The sequence below is a fragment of the Drosophila subobscura genome, chromosome A (assembly GCF_008121235.1).
Source record: "Drosophila subobscura isolate 14011-0131.10 chromosome A, UCBerk_Dsub_1.0, whole genome shotgun sequence".
Taxonomy (NCBI): domain Eukaryota; kingdom Metazoa; phylum Arthropoda; class Insecta; order Diptera; family Drosophilidae; genus Drosophila; species Drosophila subobscura.
The window spans coordinates 10,618,005-10,637,259 of NC_048530.1; the positions used below are offsets into that span (position 1 = coordinate 10,618,005).

Genomic DNA, 19,255 nt, shown 5'->3' on the forward strand with positions numbered 1-19,255 from the left:
TTGAATTTGATTAAAATTGTACTAATTGTTTGCTTTGCAGTTTAAACGGCTTGAGATCAACAAATTAAATTACTTGGACGTTTTTTTTTATGATTAAAAAAAGAATATATTAATCATATACGGACCTAATGTTAAGTACGTGTAAAACCCATGGATATGGATACTAGGTTTCAGTGTGGACCAACTTTGCCTGAGCGACAGCGCAGCAAACTGCCTGCCCGCTGTCTCCCTCATCAACAAATTCGAAACAGACACCCAAACACAAATATGTATGGCTTTATTTAATCTGTAGCTGTACACAAATATACATATATAGCATTAATACACCTTTTTTTTGTAATCGTTTATTTTGTGTTAGTTGAGAAAACGAATGTCAAATCAAGTTGAATAGAAAACACGATTTGAAACTGCCATATACCTACGAAATAAAAGAACTGGAAGAGCTGCAACATCAATGCCTATCAATAGGCATCCAAATATTATAAGATCCCAACAAAAAACCATTGCAAAGAGCAACTGAAATCTCCCAGCTGCCCAGAGGCTTCTCCTCTTGCAACACATTCAATTAAATCCGACTAAAGCTGTTTGTTAATTATTGTCTGACATTCACTATTAATCTCCGTTTGCACACAAGTTCGTTGAAGTCTGAATTTTAAATTAATTTTATTTCGTTGACTTTCAATACATTAACAAGATTTCTTTTTGGGACAGTTGCTAAACAAAATCCAGAGCGAGTTAGCAAGCACTAATGATTAAAACAGTTATTTATATTTAAGTATACAATTTAAGTTACAAATATATGAAGAATATGCGAGAAATTCCAAAAGACTTTTTTAACCATTTAATGAAAAACGCAACTAAATATTTGTTTATGGAAATTTTTTTTTTTTTATATTTTAATTACATTTATGGACGAAAACAAAGAAGAGGAAGAAATATTAAACTAATGTTATGACTATTATTATAATTATAATTATGTAACTATTAAATATAACGAGTACAATTAATGTCGATAGATGATGAGATGTGAGATGTGAGAGTAGCGCGCTGTAAGCCAGATATCAGTGTTATCCTAGATTGTCCAATATATATATGTATGTACATCCCCCACGTGTGTGTATGTCATGTAAATGCTTTAAAGGCAAATGGTTGCTATTGTATTATCGCAAAAGATGAGAAAATGGGCGCGGCAGGGTGTAATTGTAACCGTTGGCAGTTTTTCAACATGCGTTGCCCGGACCCCAGCAAAAAAAATAAAGAACGAACGAAATGTGCATTTGAAAACCTTATTTATATACATATAAATATACACATGTTGAACCATATATTTATTCTATCTATAAAGAGCACGAATTTCCCCCCCGCCACACACACCCAAGAATATTTGAACAGAAAACAGAAAGAAGAAAGAAGAAAGAAGAAAACCTGAGAGCTGCTCCTATTGGAGCAATTTGTTTGTAAATCCTATTCGAGATGGAAAATTGAATCCAATTTGAACACTTTACTTGAGATACGTAGTCTACACATATACATATGATGTCAAAGGAGTCCATAAATGTGTTAAACAATCTCAGAGATTGCATATTCCTCATTAGACTAGCAAAACGAATGACATGGAGACGGAGGGAGGGCAGCACTAAGAAAGAAAGAGAGAGAATTAGAGAAGAGAGAGAGCGTTTAAGAATTGTTAATGTTAAATGTTATACACATTGTAAACAATTTACACACATACATATATACGAATATCAAACATTTATAACGATTTAATGTGTATTTTTTGATGTCCTTATTGCCACAGGGCAAACGCTGAATCCGAAACAGAGAAAACTGAAAATCATTGAAAACATTTACATTTCCATTTACATTTACCTGCAAACATTGTGTGTCATTTTCAAGCATAAACCTGCCCCCGTTCCCGAACAAAACCAACGTTTATCTGCTCGTTATCTCTTTTTATGTGAAATAAAAACACGAAATCTTTTTCAAAGAAGAACTGGGAGTTTTGCAAACCAATTATAGGCACATGCTCGTGGTACGCACTTCTATTTAACCGAAAAACAACTCATTTTTAGAAGGCGACGCTCACGATGCGATTGATGGATCCATGCAGAGCTAAGAACCTCGCCAGAATGCGCACTGAAATGTTTCTGCAGCCACGATTCGCATTGTTTGTCGTCCAGATCAGAGGACATGCAAACGAAGACAAGGTTCACTTGGGCATCGGCTTCGCTGGCGAGCGTGCCGCCATTCTGCAGGAACAAAACTTTGCCCAGCTCGTCGCCCTGGGGATCGTGGAAGTAGGCATGCAGACCACGGAATATGTTCTGTGAGACCTGACCGAGCAACGCGTCTTCGAAGGCATTCACTTCGGACTGTGAGACAGGTGCGGCGCCAAGCAACTCCGTGTCGATGTCCTGCAGTATTTCGAGCAGCTCGTCAACGCCGGCAATGTCCTTTGTGTAGCTGTCTCCCAACTTGTCATAATAATCAGCCAAATCATTCTGCAGTGGCTCGGTGGCCGACAGCAAATCCTTCGGGCGTAGCTCGAGCTCTTGCTTCTGGCAGACGCGCACCAGCCACTCCGTGCGCACAATGTCGCTGGTGCGTGGCTGCAGCTGCATTAATCGCCTTACCAGGAACGTTTGATCGCCTGCTATGCAGAAGCATTTGGGATCGTTGGGCAGCGGATTCTCCACAATGGCGCCACCGTTCTTGGCTGCCAATGCCTGCAGTTTGTGCTTGCTCTGGCCTGGCGCACCACTCAGAATGCAGAAACTAAGGCCTTCGAACAGTTTCGAGCAACTGGAAGTCGTCGCCACATCGTAGCGCTTCTCATAGATGGCCAGCCCAAGACGACTGCGCTCTGCGGGCGTCATGCGCAGACGTTTTCGTTTCGTAGTCAAATCATCCAGGCACAGGTGACGCTTGTTCAGCTTCTTGATCGGACCAGAGCCCTGCAAAGAAGAGGCAAACGTGTCATAGTGGGAACTGGCACGAGTGCACGAGTGTACGAGTGATTACCTCACACAGCTGGTTGAACTCCTGCAGCGTCATGCATTCATTCCATGGCTTGTCATCCCGCTTCAGTTCGATGCGTGGAAAGTGCAGAGCTTTGCGCGTGTAGAAGGCACTATTGGGCGTCAGATCCGCTGCCTTTACCTGCAATATAATCGACTTTTGTGGCTCGATCCACAGGTCCGGGCAGCCAATCTTTTCGCTGGCCATGTAATGGTACCACAGTGGCGGCGGCTCCTTGGTGGCATCGTGCCAGTGTGGCTTCAGCGTATGGTTCAGCACCACAGCCTGTCGCGTGTTGTTGGCAACGCAGCCAATGCTGTAAACCTCATGGCGGCTGTCGCTGCTGGCCATTGGCTGGAGTACGCCCAGCAGAAACGAATCAACAAACGTTCGCTTGCGATTGTAGAAGCCTCCCATGATGAGAACATCAAACTCGGTGATGAGGCCCTTGATGTACTGTTGATTTCAAGCAACCAAATAAAACTATATTCTCCGCAAGAGAACGAGTGACGTTAAGAGTGAACTCACATCTGCCTTGTCCTTGTACCATCCACCGCCGACGCGAACTCCCGGCTGATAGATGGAGCTCTGCTTTTTCAGCACAATGCCTTCGGCATTGTGGTCGAGGGCTCGCTGGAAGAGCTCATTGAATTCATCGATTGATCCGATTTTGGTGCTGCGCATCAACTGCAGCACTCCCTGCTGTTCGCCTATCAGCTTTTGCAGCTTGTAGGAGCGCTGAATGTAGCTCAAATCGAGCAGACTCTGGCCATTTAGGTACAGCAGATCGTAGACCACAAAGCAGGGACGCCAGCTACGGTCGGGCTTGAGGTTTTTTACATCCGTGTTCTCGCCCTTTTCGCGGTACTTTTTCAGGTTGGTGTCCCACACCATCATCTCGCCGTCGAGGATGATCGACTGCAGGCTGCGCGGCAGCAGACCACGCAATTCCGGCGTCAACGTGCCCCGGCTAAAGTCGTCGCCAAAATTGTTCGTATAGTCCACGCCGTTGCGGGAAAGGTACATGAAGCGACCACGATCATAATGCAGCTGGAAACGCTCGCCATCCATTTTGGTCTCCAGATACAGAACATCCGACTGCATTAGCTCCTGAATGTTGCCGGGAAAACGCTCGCAGAGCATCGGACGGATCTGATGGAAGGGCCTGATGACTGCGTTCAGGTTAATCGTGGATGGTTGGCTCTTGGCTTTGCCTTTGTTCTGCGTGTCGCTTACTGCCAGATCGGATAAGTTATTGGCAATTAAATTGCAGACGTGACTGAGGTCTGAGCAGCGCTGGTAAATGTCCTTAGCATTCGGATGCAGAATTCCGAAAATGCGCTGCTCCCCGATGCCCAGTCCCAGGGACTTTAGGAGTATTCGGATTAGCCACTTCTGCTCCTTGGCCGAGGCTTGTTCTGTGAAACGTATCAGCTCCTGCTCCTTCACTGGAATATAACGAATATTATTCGCTAAGTGGCAGAAGCAAAGCAAACGCCTTCCGCACCCACCTGTTGTATCCTCGTTGGCAATTGTATCGAGCATTTCGTGGATGCTTTTGAGGCGCAGATCGCTGGGAGGATTAAAGCAACGGGACACAAGCACGGCATAAACCACATCCCCATAGTCACGATATGAGGTTCCGCTGCGATGTTGCAGCATTATGGCATCGCGAGCTGCGTTATGGGTGCAAAAAGTAAGTAGAACAATTTCAAAGCCAATATTCTGATTGATAGCCACCCACACTCTCTCGTCAGCTGCAGCACTCTGGTGTAGAGGCGACCCAGAGCGGTTATCTGCAGGCCGTAGTTGTCCCTTCTAGTGTCCGCACTGGGCAACAGCAGGCGCAGGACCGAGTGGAAGCTGCTGGAGCCATTCTCACTCGGATCGTCCGTTAGGCCGGCCGCCTGGCGAAATGCCTCCCGATGGCGGCAGAACGACTCGTAGTAGCTTTTCAGCACATCCTCCTTGTCCTGAATCTTCTCTGTTGCCTTGACTTTCTCGAACAGCTCGCAGACATCACAGAACTTAATGCTTGTGGCTATATCCATTGCTAATCTATTTCACCATTAAACCAGCCGTGGAACATTAGATTTTGATTTTAACCAGCTGTGCGCTGTGTGTTGGTAAACAAAACAAACATTTATCGATACACGCTCTCACTATGTTTCATCACTAGCGATACAATATGAATGAGTAATCGGTGAAAGGGGTATCAAAACCCCTGCTATTTATTGTTCATTCTGATAAATTCTATCCGATTCGTCGTTTTCAAGCTTCTCGTATCTTCAAAAATAGATAAGGAACATTGTTTTATCATCAGTGCATTTACGATATGTTTTGATTTAGATTCTATCGATAGTTCCGCTGGCACACTGCCATTCATCGAATCTCTAACAAACGCGGGAGAGAGATTGTTTATAGTTTACTTTATTTACGTATTGCTTGAAAATCCTTATAAATCACTAGAATCGACTGCAGTTCTAAGAGCCAAAAATGAGTAAAAAGTCAACGCGATCATCGAAGCCAAAGCCAGATCCAGACTCAGGAACGCAGTCCACCGTAACTGCATTGAAGAAGGTGCTCTACATATCCGAAAAGTTGCTACCGGATGATGATCAGCGGCTGCGCCTGGATCGCTTCTACCATCCTGGCCAGGGAAAAGATGCACTGTTTGTAACGCACCCAGATGGTCAAATTATGGAGCTGCTCGAATATGCGGAGCCGCGGCGCAGCTGGCTAATCCACAGCGAGATTTGCTCCAACGGTAGAGTCTATATGACCATGCCCTTGGATGCCACGCTGCTGGCGCTACACCACTTGAGGAAACACTGTACGCAGAGTAAGTAGGCCGTAAATCTGCTTGATCGCCTTCACATACTTCCCATCTACACCCCGACAGGAGCAATGTCGCTGGAGAATATTGCTGTGCATGAAGCCAACACGAGTCGCTTGCTAACGCAGTTTGTTAGCCCCGACGGTCTTGGGCGTGTGGCTGATGTTAAGGTGTCTGGAGACTTGACATTCTACAAGTACAACCAGGAGCGGACGCTCGCCTGGCTGGCCCTGAAGACACGACAAGTGGCCGAGACGCTGAAGAAAAAGCAGATCCATTGCGGCCACAGTGCGCAGTCGCAGAACTTTGTTCGCAGCGACAAGCTGGCGGAGGACACTGTTATCAACGAGATGAACTACACTCGGATGGCGTGTGACATTGTTGGCCGATACCTGGATGCCGACCTACACGACCAGCTGGTCGGCTATCTGCATATACCCAGCGAGATCCAGGCTATTGTCGAGGAGAAAACTGCCGCTCAGAAGCGAAAGTCAAATGTAGGACAGGAGGACAGCAGCAGAAAAAAAATCAAACTGAATAACCATGACAGCGATGCCTCGTCAAGGCTGATGATCAGCGGCCTGCTGGACGGCGAAGATGTCAAGGACTCCATCATTTCACCGCCCTCTGTAGAGCCGCTCAAGGAGCGTAGTATGACGGCCAAGGAAAAGGCTCTGGCCAAAGGAGCTAAAGGTACCAAGAGCATTGCATCCTTCTTCAAAGCCAAGTAGACTTTGTATTTTATATTTAAATATACTGAATATGCTTCATAAACTGCACTCCCATGAGTCGAAAAGAGATGGCGCTACTACCAAGGAAAACCCATGTCGACTCTACTCACACCCTGCAAAAAATGCAGTATATACTCTATGTACTTATGTACATAATTATTGAGTATTGAGTACAATTAATTGTATGTAAATATGTATGTAATGCAGTTATTTACATTTTATGTATGATTTAGTCTCACGGTCCTTCGAAAATGTGGTCTGGCCGAACAAACAGCTGTTGCCAGGGGGTTGCCAGGCTGGGCGACAATCGTATTGCCTGCTTCCAGGCGCTGCTGCTGTTGGAATATTACAGTGTTTCTGGCCGTTTGCTCAGTTTCTCGCTCCCACGTTACGTTGGATGTTCGTTCGGTCCGGAAAACTGTAAATTCCACGAATGCTCCTAATGCTCTAAATCTCGCTCAAAGTCTCTGTCCCCAGCTCCTGCTGCTGTTGTTGTGTATGCCGCAAGGGTGAGGCGCGGGAGATTTTTCGGGGTAACAACAATTACAAAGAAGTTCTCGTAGCTATTTTATTTTGTTTTGTAATGTGCCAACAAATATCGTAGTTTACCAATGATTTAATTCCCCATAAAGTGACCAGATTGAAACAATGAAAATGTTCATACGTCTAAACATGTACACATGCATATGTATGTATGTACATGTGTATGTACAAGAATAATAAAAGTGGCGTCACACGAAGAGACAATTTTCTTGGCGTCGTTAAGGTACATATGTACATATGTACATATCTATGACCATACATATTAATTGTATTTTTGTAGAGTATATGGCATAGGTATATATTTATGTATAAATATGTACATATGTACCTATTTTTTAAGTGGATAAATATGTATCCTTCACAGATTATCAAAAAACCAGAAAAAAAGGAACTAAAACGAAGTGAAGTAAAAGTAAGCGCAAAGCAGAAAAGCATGCAACGGTAAATTGCATTGTCGTCTGTCAAGGACAAAACAAAAGGCCCTGCCATGTAGCAGCGCGCGTGTACATGTGTCTGTGCAAAACAGTGAGTGTACGGTTGTGTGCGTGTGCATTGAGCGAGGCGTCAGCAGGAGCAGCGAAAACAGAAACAAAAACAAGAACAGAATGTGACACAAATATCAGCAGCAGCAGAGAGAAAGCACACACTAAAGCAAAACAAAGGAACAAATCACACACGAGGCTAAACGGAGAACAGAACGGAGGCTGCTGGCACCTACCACCCACCTCCATCACCCTCCCTTCTCCATCCCATCGCATCGAGAGGACATTTGGCGCCAGTACGGGCAGCAGCAGAAGGAGCGACAGCGACAGAGCTGGGTGTACCATGTGGCTTTACGCTTCGCTGCTTTCCTCCTCCTCCTCCTCCTCATTTGCATGCCCATGCCCGTTGCTGGTGCTGCAGCTGGTCCTCCTGACGGTGGGCCTTCTCCCCTTGCATGTAAGTTGTTGACTGACGCAGTGTTGCACGAGATTTCATTTGTTTTCCATGCAGTACATGTGCTTCAATTATTTTGATTATTCATTTATTTATGCTGTAAGTGTTCATACATATGTACATGTGTACATAATGTATCTACATACAAAGAAGAAGGACAAAGACGGGGCACAGCAACACTTGCAGTTCAATATAAATCTGAAAACACTTAATTTGTGTGTACTACTACATGCGAGTACATACATACATACACACCTAAACATATGTATGTACATACATATCCCCAGTGTCAACACAAAACCCAAACATAACGGTTATAATGGCAATGTTGTTTTCATTTGCAATGTACATCCACACACACACACACATGGAAATGTGTGTATACATACACGTGTATTTGCTTTTGCTTTTGTTTTTGCTGCTGGTGTTATCTTCTTTGTATTTTACAGTTACCTTGCCTGACAGAAAACTAATTTCTATAATTCACAGGTGACGGCTCGCTTTTTGTGCGAGGGCGGACACATCTGTTCATTGCCGCGCGACTGCTGCACCCAGGGCTGCTGTCCTCCCTACCAGGGCGGATCCCGACCACTGGCCCCGCCCTCGGAGCATGTTCTTAATCTGTTCTTCATCAGTCACTGGTTCTTCTGGTAAGTCCTATTCCACCTTGCTCTTTGCTCCTGCTGCTACTTGTCCTGCTCCCATGGGGCCAGTGCACATGGCCACGCCGTGTGGCGCGTCTCTAGCTGGTTGCAGTGGGTTCTGCTCTGGCCGATTGGCATTGTGCGGCATGCGAGATATTATTGTTATTGGCAGCAAAGGCTGCCACCCAGTCACCCAATGACGGATTGCGTCAAGTCAAGTCGAGAGGCTTATGCAAGACAGCGGGCACACGCTCCCCAACCCCCGCCCACTCCCCCTCCCCAGAGAGAAGGTGGTACGGAAATGGCAATGCCAACTAATGAGAAACAGGGAGAGCACCGAGCTGTTTGCTGTATTCTGATGCAACCTAATTCGGGCCCCCGCTGGGCCGCAGCGAGCTGGCCTCTTGCTCACATAATACAATCTCGAGTCGCCAAAAAGACAGCCAAAGGCCCTTCAAAATTTTAGTTGAAATTCGATTATAGCCGTTGCATGACACGGAGACGGTCACGGCCATGGGCTTCTTCATTCAGTCCCGCCAGCTGCAGACCGAGCAGTGAGCAGAGCAGAGCCGTACCAAGCGGAGCATTCAATCCTTATGCATTTATCGTTGCAGGTGCGTCGTGGTTGCCATCATTCTGGCCATTCTCTGTGCCTACTCGTTGTGGAAGAAGCGCCGCACTCTGTGTGGCTGGGGCTTTAACGAGCACCACACCCAGTCCGAGGGCGACTCGGCCGGCTCCTGCTATGCCCCTCCGCAGTACAGTCGCTGCAACTCGTTCCATCACCCGCCCCCACCATACACAGAGGTGAGTCAAGCTGCGTTCGAGCATAAATCACTTTTTACTAACACTTCTTGCAGGTCACGTCCAAGCCGGATCTCTATCCGCTTGTCTTCACCTGCAACAGCGACAATGGCAACGGCAAGGGCAACGGCAATGGCAGCTCCAGCTACCTTATGGTCCAGTACTTCCGGAACTACATTGTGCGCCCGGCGGGCTCCTTGAGCGCCGCCAGCACTGTGGACTCACTCAGCTCGAGCTTCATTTGCAATGCGAACGAGGCAAACACCATGGTTCCGCCGCCGTATTCCCGGGCAGCCAGTCCGGATCTGGGGCTGCACCACTACCTGGCGCATGCCCATGTGGCCCATGGCACCCGCAATTCGGATCATACGGGTGCGCCACAGCAGCCGCTGGGCCCAGCACCGCTTACCGCAGCTGCGGCCCACCAGTATGGACTGCCACGCTCTGCCTCACAGTTGGTCGACCCGGATATGTACCTGCCACGACAGACTGCGGCTATTCAATCGCAGTCCCAGAGCCAGTCCCAGTCACGGGCTCATGCTCTAGCACAGGCCCAGGCCCAAGCGCACACACAGCACTATGCCACGGTGGCTCTGGGCAGTGCGCCGGGCTGTGGTGGCGCGGCCATGTATAGCACGCGGCTGCATGGCTCCCACGAGGACGGAGTCAGTGCTGGTGCAGGTGCTGGTGCTGGTGCTGGTGTGGGCTACCTACAGTCCCAGAGCGATCAGCATTTTCGCTACATGGCCAACAGCAGCAGCAGCCTCAGTGATATCTTCGTGAACAACAGCTGCGTGGCTGGCCTGGGTGGAGCAGCAGGAGGCCCCAGCCTGGACAGTGTGGCCGCCACACAGGCCGCATCCCTCTGCAGCCTGGCAGTCGGCGGCGGCAGCTGCAGCGGCGGCTGCGGCGGTACACCGGTACTCTTCAGCAATGGCTGCATTCAGCCAAATCCCCTGCACAGCCTGGAGAACTGCTGCCAGCATTCAGCGGTCGGAAAGGGTGACCGCGGCGGTGGCCCCAACTCAGGTGTGGGGCCAGTGGGCACTGCCAGCACAGCGTCGGGTGTGAGCAGTCTGGCCAATGTCGGGACACCAGGCTCACCGCCACAGGCCACCAGTCCCACCGGGGAGGTGCGCGAGATTCTCGACCAAATTCGTCACTTGCAGGCGGGCGTCAGCTACGAACATCTCCTGTTGAGCGGGACGGGCATGGGCATGGGCATGGGAATGGGAATGGGTGCGAAGCCACGACTCCAGCACACGCTGTCCACGCCCTCATCCTCGCAGGCCCCACAGCCCACAGCGATGTCGGTCTCTGTCTCTGCCTCTGGCTCCAGCGCAGTCTCCGCTGCCGGCAAGAGTAAAAAGTTCTTTGGCTCGAACAAGATGCCGCCGCCTCCGAACAAGGCCCTGTACATACCGATGGCAGCCATGGGCGGCGGAATGGGCACGGCGCAGCGCTGCCTGCTCAAGAGCCCCGTCAGCAGCGTGGTTAGTGGCGCCAGCTTCTTCGTGAATCGAGGGCGCGTGGCGCGCAAGGGCTGGATCACACGCTCGGCACCCACTACGCCGGGCAGCGCCTTGCCACCCAATCGGCTGGGCGACGATAGCCCGCTGCTGCTCAATGAGCACGATGAGGATGCCATTGACGATGACGAGGGATTGGACACCGAAACGGAGACAGAAACAGAAGCGGAGGCCCACGAGCAACGAGGCCAGGGAAATCGTCAGCCGCCGCATCGTAACCATCGGCATGGCCAGCTTGAATAATAATAACAATAATGATAGAAGGTGCAGGCAGTTTGCAGGCAACCAGTACAGAATGGCTGGGAACCCAAGGATCCTTAAACATCGATCGATCAAACAAACTGCCTTCTGTGAGCAAAGTTTTTATTTGAAGAAAAGAAAGCATTAACGCCGCATGGACAATGTCTTCGGATTCAGGTGTCTTCAGTTCACAATTAAGACCGACAAAAACCAAATAACTTTTTAGATATTAAAACAAAGAACAAGTCGTAATGTTTCGTTTATTCAATGTTACTTCAAAATGTTGGTTTTTATACTCGTGTGCCCTGGAACTACGAACAATTGCACAAAAGATTTAGAAGTGTGTCTGGTACATACATAGTACATACATACATACATGTGTACATAATGTATACATATGTATGTGCGCTCTGCTCTCGGATTCATTAAGTTAAAAGTTTTGTAATTATATTTTAAGATACGACAACAGCCCGACGCGAAACGATGAGAGGACTGCTTGAAGAAATACTTCAAATGCTTTCAAATATGTATGTACGATTATGTATGTATTTATGTAAACCTGTGCAGACCTGTTCGAGGGAGAATACATAATAAATAAACAAACAAAGACTAAGCTAAGCGAACAGTATGTAGGGCGCAAAGGGCTCGCTTGAATGCAGCAGTGCCTTTTCAAATTAATATAAACTAAAGCCAAGACAGACACAGCGCTGGGCACAACACACACACAAAAGATGGCAGAATCAAATATACAAAAATCAAAAATAAATTAAAGCAGCAGCGAAACGAATCTACAGACATAGAACAATCCAATGAACAAGGCAATATTTAAATAAAACTCTGCTTAAGCATTAGACAGATGTTTGCATAATACAGCAACAGAAATATACATACATAAATATACATAGAGAAGTAGAATTAAGGGTAAGGAATTTTACAGTCCCATTGTCCATCGATTTGGCACTTCAGTTTTCGTTTTCTTAGCTCAGCTTATTCGTCATCAAATCAGTTTCATACCCAATGCGGCCCGTACTTATATTTACATGCAAGCATAATTCATTAATTAACTAGCAAAGCGAACTAAAAAGCGTTCAATGCATAAAGCTCCAGAAACAAAATAACAAGAAGCGAATTGTTGTAAAGCAAACGAAAAAGAAAAACATTTACAAAGATGAGAATAAATACATTAAACGAAGGAATTTCCCAATAACTTACAAAATTACACGAAATCTTTTGGGTGGAAGCAGCAGGCACCAAGGCTTATGAATATCCATCCACACCCACCTGACGGGTGGCCACCAGGTGGCTGCTATCGGGCATCTACATACCCGTAGCAGTGTGCAGCTGATAAGACATTGCCAAGGAATAAATCAGAATAGTCGGACTGAACTTTGAATCGGTTTGGATTCCCAACGCCCAACAGAGAGAGAGAAGCCTAATCTTGTGGAAGAAATAGTGGTAATACTTGGCAATAATCTGCCTTAGAACTACTAGAATGGACAACAAAAGAGCAGGCCACAAGCAGGCGATAAGCTTTTGCTGATTTCTAAATTTGTACGCAATGCTAATCAGCCTGCACTAGGCCCCCACACTCGTATTATAGAGATTTCCGAGTGCTAAAGTACTTTCGGATCAGGTCAGGCAGATCGGATACGCGCAATGGCCTTCCCCAAAGCGATCGAACAAGCTAGCATAAGCAAACTTCATCAGCTTATGGCACTCCATGGGTGTGAGTGCCAAAAGGCAGGGCATAGCTGAGGTGCCCACCCATGTAGCGCACTATTGGCGCGAGTCTCGACAAGCTGTGGCTATTTGCACGACTACTTGAACGGACATTCAGTTGGAGACTTGACCATCAGCAGAATGGACTCGCTACTAGAGAGCTGGACACAGGCTGGGCAATTCATGCAGCACCGCTGGCTGTCGCTGCTCGACGTGATCGGCGATGATCCCTGGCGGCTGTGGGTGCTGGGCAGCACTGTGACCATTTTCTCCGTCTACTGGCTGTATGCAGCTCTCTTCACCATTATGGATATCACAAATTGGCCGCGCTTTATACGCAAATACAAGATCCAGCCGGGCCAGAATGAGCCCGTGGATCTGGCAAGGCTTTGGCGTTCGATCAAGGTGGTGCTGCTCAATCTGACGATTGTCAATGTGTTGGCCTCCTGGGCGGTGTACGAGCTGGTCTACAGGCACAAGAACAGCCAGGGTATACGGGAGCTGCCGTCGTTCAAGCGAGCGGTGCGCGATCTGGTGGCGTTTGTGGTGCTGGAGGAGATCATGTTCTACTACGCCCATCGACTGCTGCACCACAAGGCACTGTACAAGCACGTGCATAAGAAGCATCACGAGTGGACAGCACCCATAGCGGCCATCACGCTGTATGCCCATCCCGTGGAGCATGTGGTGGCCAATCTCCTACCGGTGGCACTCTCCATAGCCCTGCTGGGCACCCATGTCGCCTTGGCTTGGCTGATCTTTGCCTTGGCCATTGTCAACTCGATGAGCGATCATGCTGGATACAGTTTTCCCTGGTCGGGGGCGTCGGTTCGCTTCCACGACTATCACCATGCCAAGTAAGTGCCATCCCGCATACACACAAGCTTTCGTCTCGTATAATTCCCAAATACTTCGCAGATTCAACTATAATTATGGTGTGATCGGATTGCTGGACAAATTGCACGGTACATATCGTGCCACGCCGGAAAAGAAGGTGCCCATGCGGGCCAGGGGAAAAGGAAAAACTATCAAGAGGAAAACATAAACAAATTGTTAAAATCAATTATTTTTTAACTGTAATTCTTACCTTGTAATTAAACTAACATTTTCAGTGTTGGCAAACGGGAACATTCTGCCCACTCAAAAACTTCTGCAACATGGGGAAAGGAATGTGTAGCTTTGGGCGCGTTCAGCAGGACAACTTGATCACCGATCCATGATCCATTGCATTTATATTCAACTGGAACATTTATTCCATAAAACCAAAGTACTGAGCGGAATTCATGATTTCTTTAAATAGTTTGTGTTTGTTTACATTCTTCTTCTTCTGCGGTGCTCTTGTCGATATATCAACTATCGATATAAGCTAGAAGCAATAGATCTGGCACGAGTTCAATGGATCAAAATCTGATCCATGATCTCCAGGACCATCACAAGAAATGGATCAAGGATTAGTGATAAAGTTGGCGTTGCAAACGCGCCCATTTTTCCGCAGCCTCAGTACTGAATGAGGAACATTATGTGTTCAATATGTATTAATGCTTCAAAACGTCTTGGAATTGGCCGTTGCATAATTTTCAGAAGTCTTAGAAGAAGCCTTTTTGGATTGGTTGAGCAGTACTTGGTCCGAAACGGAAAACACATTTTTGTAAACAACAAGCTTCTGGCGATCAAAGAAATTAAAAAAACTAAAAAGGCAAATAAATTCTATACATTCTCATTCTTTTTCAAGAATTGTGACCTCTTTCGCCTTTTTGATGGCCTCAAACTCGCTGAAAAGGACGGTGCTCATTTTTATTTCCACTTCGGCGGGTTTTCTGGCTGTATCTTTTTCGAGGCGCTAATGAACTACCATCGAATACCATAGAAGGCTTAGGCTTTTCCATGATTAATCGGCAAGTTTTTTTTCGATCTGAGTACTGAGTGACGTACAGCCGCTACAAAATAGTTTGTGCTCGAAAACATTTCTTATCGGTTGCACATGAATATCATGCCCTGATTTTTTTGTCGGCAACTTTTGTCAACAAATATCGAAAAAAATAGCAGAAAAATATCACGATATAGATATATTTTTATTTCGGAAAAATATCGATATATTGATATTTTGATTTATTTTTGACAACCCTAGTAAAAAGGCAAAGAAGTAAACGCAGCAAATTAACGTTAACCTTCCTTTTCTAATAAAAACAATAAGAAAATCATGTGGAACTCGTCCTCTCTGCCCCACCACATAAACACGTAAAATGCCACCAAAAAACACACAGATAACGCTCTGCGGAAACACACAGTGAAAGCGTTGTGAAAACACACAAAAACACAAGAGAAGAGAAGAGAAAAAAAGGCGAAACGAGATAAGAAACAAAATACAAAAAATCCAAGTTGTCGTCAGCAGAAGCAGCAGCAACCACTGGGAACTGGGATGATGGATTAGTCCAAGGGTCCAAGACGCAAGTTGGAACTTGGCAGAAGATTAAGCACCGATTAATCACACCGACAAGATCCGGATCCTCTTCCAGGTCAAGAGGTATCCCAGCACCATGTCCTCGGCGGTCAACATACAGATCGTGTCGATGCCCAATCTGGCGAAAATCGAGAACTTCCTGAAGGATGTCAGCTACCGGGAGACGATCGAGTACAGTGCCAACTTCAACACACGCCTGTGCATCGAGCGGCGCCTGCGGCTGCCGTTCCTGGATCCGCAAACGGGCGTTGCCCAGAACCACTCACAGCTGTTCATGGACAAGCGGCAGCGGATGCCCGGCTTTCGGCAGGGACAGATCTACACGTATCCGGCGGCCAGGTGGCGAAAGAGTCGCCGCCAATACCTGACCAAAATGTACAGGTGAGTCCTGCTTGACCGCTGCCCCAACTCATCCAGCTGCCTGCCATCACAAGGTTGCTCATTCTTCTCCCTCCCTCCTCCTCGTTTTAGTCGGTTTCCCGAGCGACCCTTTCAGGCGCTGCGCAAGGAGCACGAAGCGCTGGTGGCCAGCGGCGTTAATCTCGGCATTGGCCTGAGCGGCCTGGGCGGCGGCGTCGGCGGCGGCGGCAGCAGTTCCTCCTCCCTCAGTCTCAACATGCTGACAGGGGCGGGCACAACGACACCCTCGGTCCTAGCGGCCCTGCACAGCGACACGACGCACGACTTTAACGGAGCCTTCAGCCTGGAGGAGTCCAGCTCTTTGGGTGCGGCCGGTGGCGACACCTCCGACAGCAAGGATAGCCAACAGCAGCAGCAGCATCACCACCAGCACCACCAACAGCAGCAGCAGTCGTCGTCGCACTCCAAGGATGATCTGCCCAAGGAATGGTTCTACGATGACATGGACATGAATGATGTCGACTCGCTGGAAGAGCCAAAGTCGCCGGCAGACGATGAGTACGACTACGATCCACGCTACGGCAATAAGAAGCGGCGCAAGCGTCGTGCCGGCAAGCGGGGCACATCGAATGCGGCTGGCGGCGACGGTGGTGGCGGCGGCGGCGGTGGCGTTGGCTCCAGCGGCGGCTCCAGTGCCCGACGACGCAGTGGCGTGATGCGCACCCGCATCACCACCACAGATGCCGCTCTGGATGCCTCCCTGGAGGCCATAGAGCTGGGCGACAGTCTCCCTGGCAGCAATGGCGGTGGCTGCGCTGGCGGCGGCGGCGGCGGTGGCGGAGGCACGCCCACTTCCAGCAGCGGTGTCGGCAACAACGGCGGTGGCAGCGGCGGCAGTGGCGGCGGAGGCGGTGCCGGTGGCCGACGCTCCCGCGGAGTGGGCACTCGCGGCCGGCGACGGACCAAAGGAGTCGGTGGCTCCTCCCTGGGTGGCTCAGCCTCTGGCCTCTCCCACAGTTCATGTGATCCGCACAGCCCGGGCATGGTCATCGAGCCGCCCTCCTTCGAGAGTGCCGCTGCGGCAGTGGGTGTCGGCGGCGTCGTCGAGGATGGGAATGCGCATTTGCGCAACTATCGAAAATATCTGTAACGAATGAACCGAATGATGATCAATAAGAGCTCCCCCCTCAACCCATCTGCCCATCTACCTATCCCTATATAACATGCCTTGCACCCAATCCTCCTCCTCCTCCTCCTCCTCCTCTTCGCTCTGCAACCCCCAACTATTTTTGTGTATTTTTAAAACGTTGATGTAGCTGTGTTTTTTTTTGTGCATTGTTTTTCTACATCGATGTCTGTCGCCTAATCTACTTCTTTTTGTTTCTTCTTGCACCTAATTTAAATCTAGCTTAAGTCCATAGCTTATTAGTTCATTATTTGAAAACGAAGAGCAGCAGCAGAAGCCCAGAACCCAAGCCCCAAACCCAAGAGACCGAAAGAATCAAATGCAAATGGACCACGGACCAGGACTAGCACTAGGACTAGGGACAGAGACAGAGACAGCGGCCGTAGCAAATTCAGTTCCAATGTGTTGTCGTCTGTTTTAACTTTACGTTCCCATAGCCAATTGATTGTTTGTATTCCTACACATGCAATATACACTAATGTCTGTCTGTCTGTCTGTCTGTCTGCCTGTTCCACTATACATTACCCCCCCTCGAGCGCATCGCGAGAGAGTCTCGAGTCTTCACTCACAAACTCGGTCGGTTTCTCTGGCATTTTGGAGCCTTTTGCCTTATTTGATCATTGCTGAAAACGAGGACAAAACGATAACTGACATATGAAACGATTTGTAATGTACTTTAGGAAAGTGTGCGGTGTGATGGTGGACAGCAACTCGATTTCGCAAACCAAAATTTTTGTCTAGGATCTTAAAACTTAAGAGCAAAAAAAAAATGGAAAAAGGAAAAACAAGAAAAGAAAACAAAACCAATTAAAACGAAAGTGAAAATAAAAATAAAATGCAGCAAAAGCGACGAAAGGAAATCCAAATTGTGCAAATTTTGATAATCAAGCAAAAACAATTCGAATAAAATATTAAAAATGAGGCATAAAGATCGAAACGGAGCGGATCGGACATGATTTACAATACAAAAATGGCAAACAGAGAATTAGGTTTCTAAGATGTTTTAATATATTTTTTAATAACAATTGAGCGTGTGTTTAGGTTGGATCTGGTAATGGTAATGCTGGCAAAGGCAACCCGATTGCTCGGGGGGGCTTCACAATGATCGGTTCCGGTTGGGATTTGCCGTTCATCGTTCATGGTGCTCTATTGCCAGTAGTCATAGGGATTCACTTCCTTCGCTTAGCCTGGCTGGGGGATGCATTCTGCTCTCCATTGGAGACATTTGCCGGCAGCTCTGGCTTGGCAGAGCGCTTGCGCTTTTGAGTCTGCTTCGGTGCAGGTGCCTCCTCTGTCTGCTTCGGCTTTGGCTCCTCTGCCACCGGGCCAAGAATCTCCACAATCAGCCTGAACACAGCGTCGACAGGGGGAAACTTTTGAGCACGCGGAGTACGCTTGAGGCCAGACCAAAGCGACTTCTGCTCACTCGCCTCCGTTGTGGGCTGCTTGGCCAAGTGCAGCTCAAACGCACCGCGACGAGACGTTCCTTCCACATTCAGCTGCAGCTGCAGCTGCTGGAGACCGCGCTCTTGCAGTGCCGCGTGCAGCTCTTCGGCCCGACGGCGGAAGACGCGTCAGGAGCGGCAGTGTTCGATGTAGAGGACAGGCTGCGAGGGATCAAGGGCTGTCGCCTCAGGATCAGGCGCAGCTGTGGCCTTCTGCTGGAAAATGGAAATGAGCAAAATTTGGGTGTTTGGGGAGCTTAAAATACACAATAAATAAACTTACATTTGCTTTTTTGCGCTTCGGAGGCATTTCAGTTTTCTGCGTGTGATTTTTTTATGAAAAATGCGCCATTTATTGCCAGTGCTGTGAAACCTTTGCAGTGTGGTTACTAAAAGGTATAATTGGTATATTTCTGGGTTAGTTTTCGGCTCATACATGAAAAGCAAAAATGAGCCTGATACACAGAATATCAAACCGTTTTGGATATTTGCGGTAGTTCATGGGCTTGGAGCTTTTCAGTTATGCTTGTCCCCATTCGGCCCTCATATACGCAAAAGCTCTACGGACAGCCGATGCATGGTCTAAAATCTCTTTTACAAAGCTCACTGACAGAGCTCGTAAAAATTATGCGATTTTTATTGTTTTAAAATGATGATTTTACTTGGTTTAATCCCTTTGTCCCAGAATTTCTCCATACAATTGTTAGTAGTTGTGGTACCGTGTAGTTCTTATGTAAAAAAAATTACGTATAGAGAGCTATAGAGGTAGCTTACAAACTTTTTCATAAGCACAAGAGAGAAGA

General features: G+C 47.7%; 7 protein-coding genes across 12 annotated transcripts in view; 5 read left to right on the forward strand and 2 right to left on the reverse strand.

The window, feature by feature from the left end:
* Positions 1–327, forward strand: part of LOC117903658 (DNA N6-methyl adenine demethylase) — a 38,394-nt gene extending 38,067 nt beyond the window's left edge. For all 4 annotated transcript variants that reach the window (XM_034815976.1, XM_034815978.1, XM_034815975.1 and 1 more), the window contains one exon: positions 41–327. In XM_034815976.1, coding sequence (XP_034671867.1) covers positions 41–45 — 5 coding nt within the window. In that variant the 3' untranslated portion in view covers positions 46–327. The remainder of the gene's footprint in view (positions 1–40) is intronic.
* Positions 328–894: 567 nt separating this feature from the next.
* Positions 895–5,138, reverse strand: LOC117903659 (DNA ligase 4). Its single transcript, XM_034815980.1, has 5 exons — positions 4,763–5,138; positions 4,530–4,694; positions 3,547–4,466; positions 3,022–3,474; positions 895–2,954 (listed from the first exon to the last, which is right to left on the reverse strand). Exons 1-5 carry the CDS (start codon positions 5,067–5,069, stop codon positions 2,043–2,045), a joined length of 2,757 nt encoding a protein of 918 aa, XP_034671871.1. The 5' UTR covers positions 5,070–5,138; the 3' UTR covers positions 895–2,042.
* Positions 5,139–5,414: 276 nt separating this feature from the next.
* LOC117903662 (ribonuclease H2 subunit B) lies at positions 5,415–6,639 on the forward strand. The gene is made up of 2 exons (XM_034815983.1): positions 5,415–5,860; positions 5,921–6,639. The coding sequence occupies exons 1-2, from the start codon at positions 5,515–5,517 to the stop codon at positions 6,583–6,585; spliced, it is 1,011 nt and encodes a 336-aa protein (XP_034671874.1). The 5' UTR covers positions 5,415–5,514; the 3' UTR covers positions 6,586–6,639.
* An 863-nt stretch (positions 6,640–7,502) lies between these two features.
* Positions 7,503–12,477, forward strand: LOC117903660. 2 transcript variants are annotated; one of them, XM_034815981.1, is made up of 4 exons: positions 7,503–8,067; positions 8,554–8,714; positions 9,323–9,515; positions 9,569–12,477. In XM_034815981.1, exons 1-4 carry the CDS (start codon positions 7,636–7,638, stop codon positions 11,282–11,284), a joined length of 2,502 nt encoding a protein of 833 aa, XP_034671872.1. In that variant the 5' UTR covers positions 7,503–7,635; the 3' UTR covers positions 11,285–12,477. The 2 variants fall into 2 exon arrangements, with proteins under 2 accessions (XP_034671872.1, XP_034671873.1); XM_034815982.1 differs by lacking the exons at positions 7,503–8,067; positions 8,554–8,714 and adding an exon at positions 9,127–9,262 and having other exon boundaries at positions 9,569–12,473.
* A 603-nt stretch (positions 12,478–13,080) lies between these two features.
* On the forward strand, positions 13,081–14,065 carry LOC117903663 (fatty acid hydroxylase domain-containing protein 2). The gene is made up of 2 exons (XM_034815984.1): positions 13,081–13,857; positions 13,919–14,065. Exons 1-2 carry the CDS (start codon positions 13,142–13,144, stop codon positions 14,043–14,045), a joined length of 843 nt encoding a protein of 280 aa, XP_034671875.1. The 5' UTR covers positions 13,081–13,141; the 3' UTR covers positions 14,046–14,065.
* A 1,048-nt stretch (positions 14,066–15,113) lies between these two features.
* Positions 15,114–17,779, forward strand: LOC117903393 (uncharacterized transmembrane protein DDB_G0289901). Its single transcript, XM_034815379.1, has 2 exons — positions 15,114–15,842; positions 15,933–17,779. The coding sequence occupies exons 1-2, from the start codon at positions 15,538–15,540 to the stop codon at positions 16,969–16,971; spliced, it is 1,344 nt and encodes a 447-aa protein (XP_034671270.1). The 5' UTR covers positions 15,114–15,537; the 3' UTR covers positions 16,972–17,779.
* Positions 17,780–17,992: 213 nt separating this feature from the next.
* Positions 17,993–18,847, reverse strand: LOC117903396 (selenoprotein BthD). Of its 2 annotated transcripts, none has more exons than XM_034815384.1 (2): positions 18,736–18,847; positions 17,993–18,665 (listed from the first exon to the last, which is right to left on the reverse strand). In XM_034815384.1, exons 1-2 carry the CDS (start codon positions 18,760–18,762, stop codon positions 18,177–18,179), a joined length of 516 nt encoding a protein of 171 aa, XP_034671275.1. In that variant the 5' UTR covers positions 18,763–18,847; the 3' UTR covers positions 17,993–18,176. The 2 variants fall into 2 exon arrangements, with proteins under 2 accessions (XP_034671275.1, XP_034671273.1); XM_034815382.1 differs by having other exon boundaries at positions 17,993–18,668; positions 18,736–18,813.
* Positions 18,848–19,255: the final 408 nt, after the last annotated feature.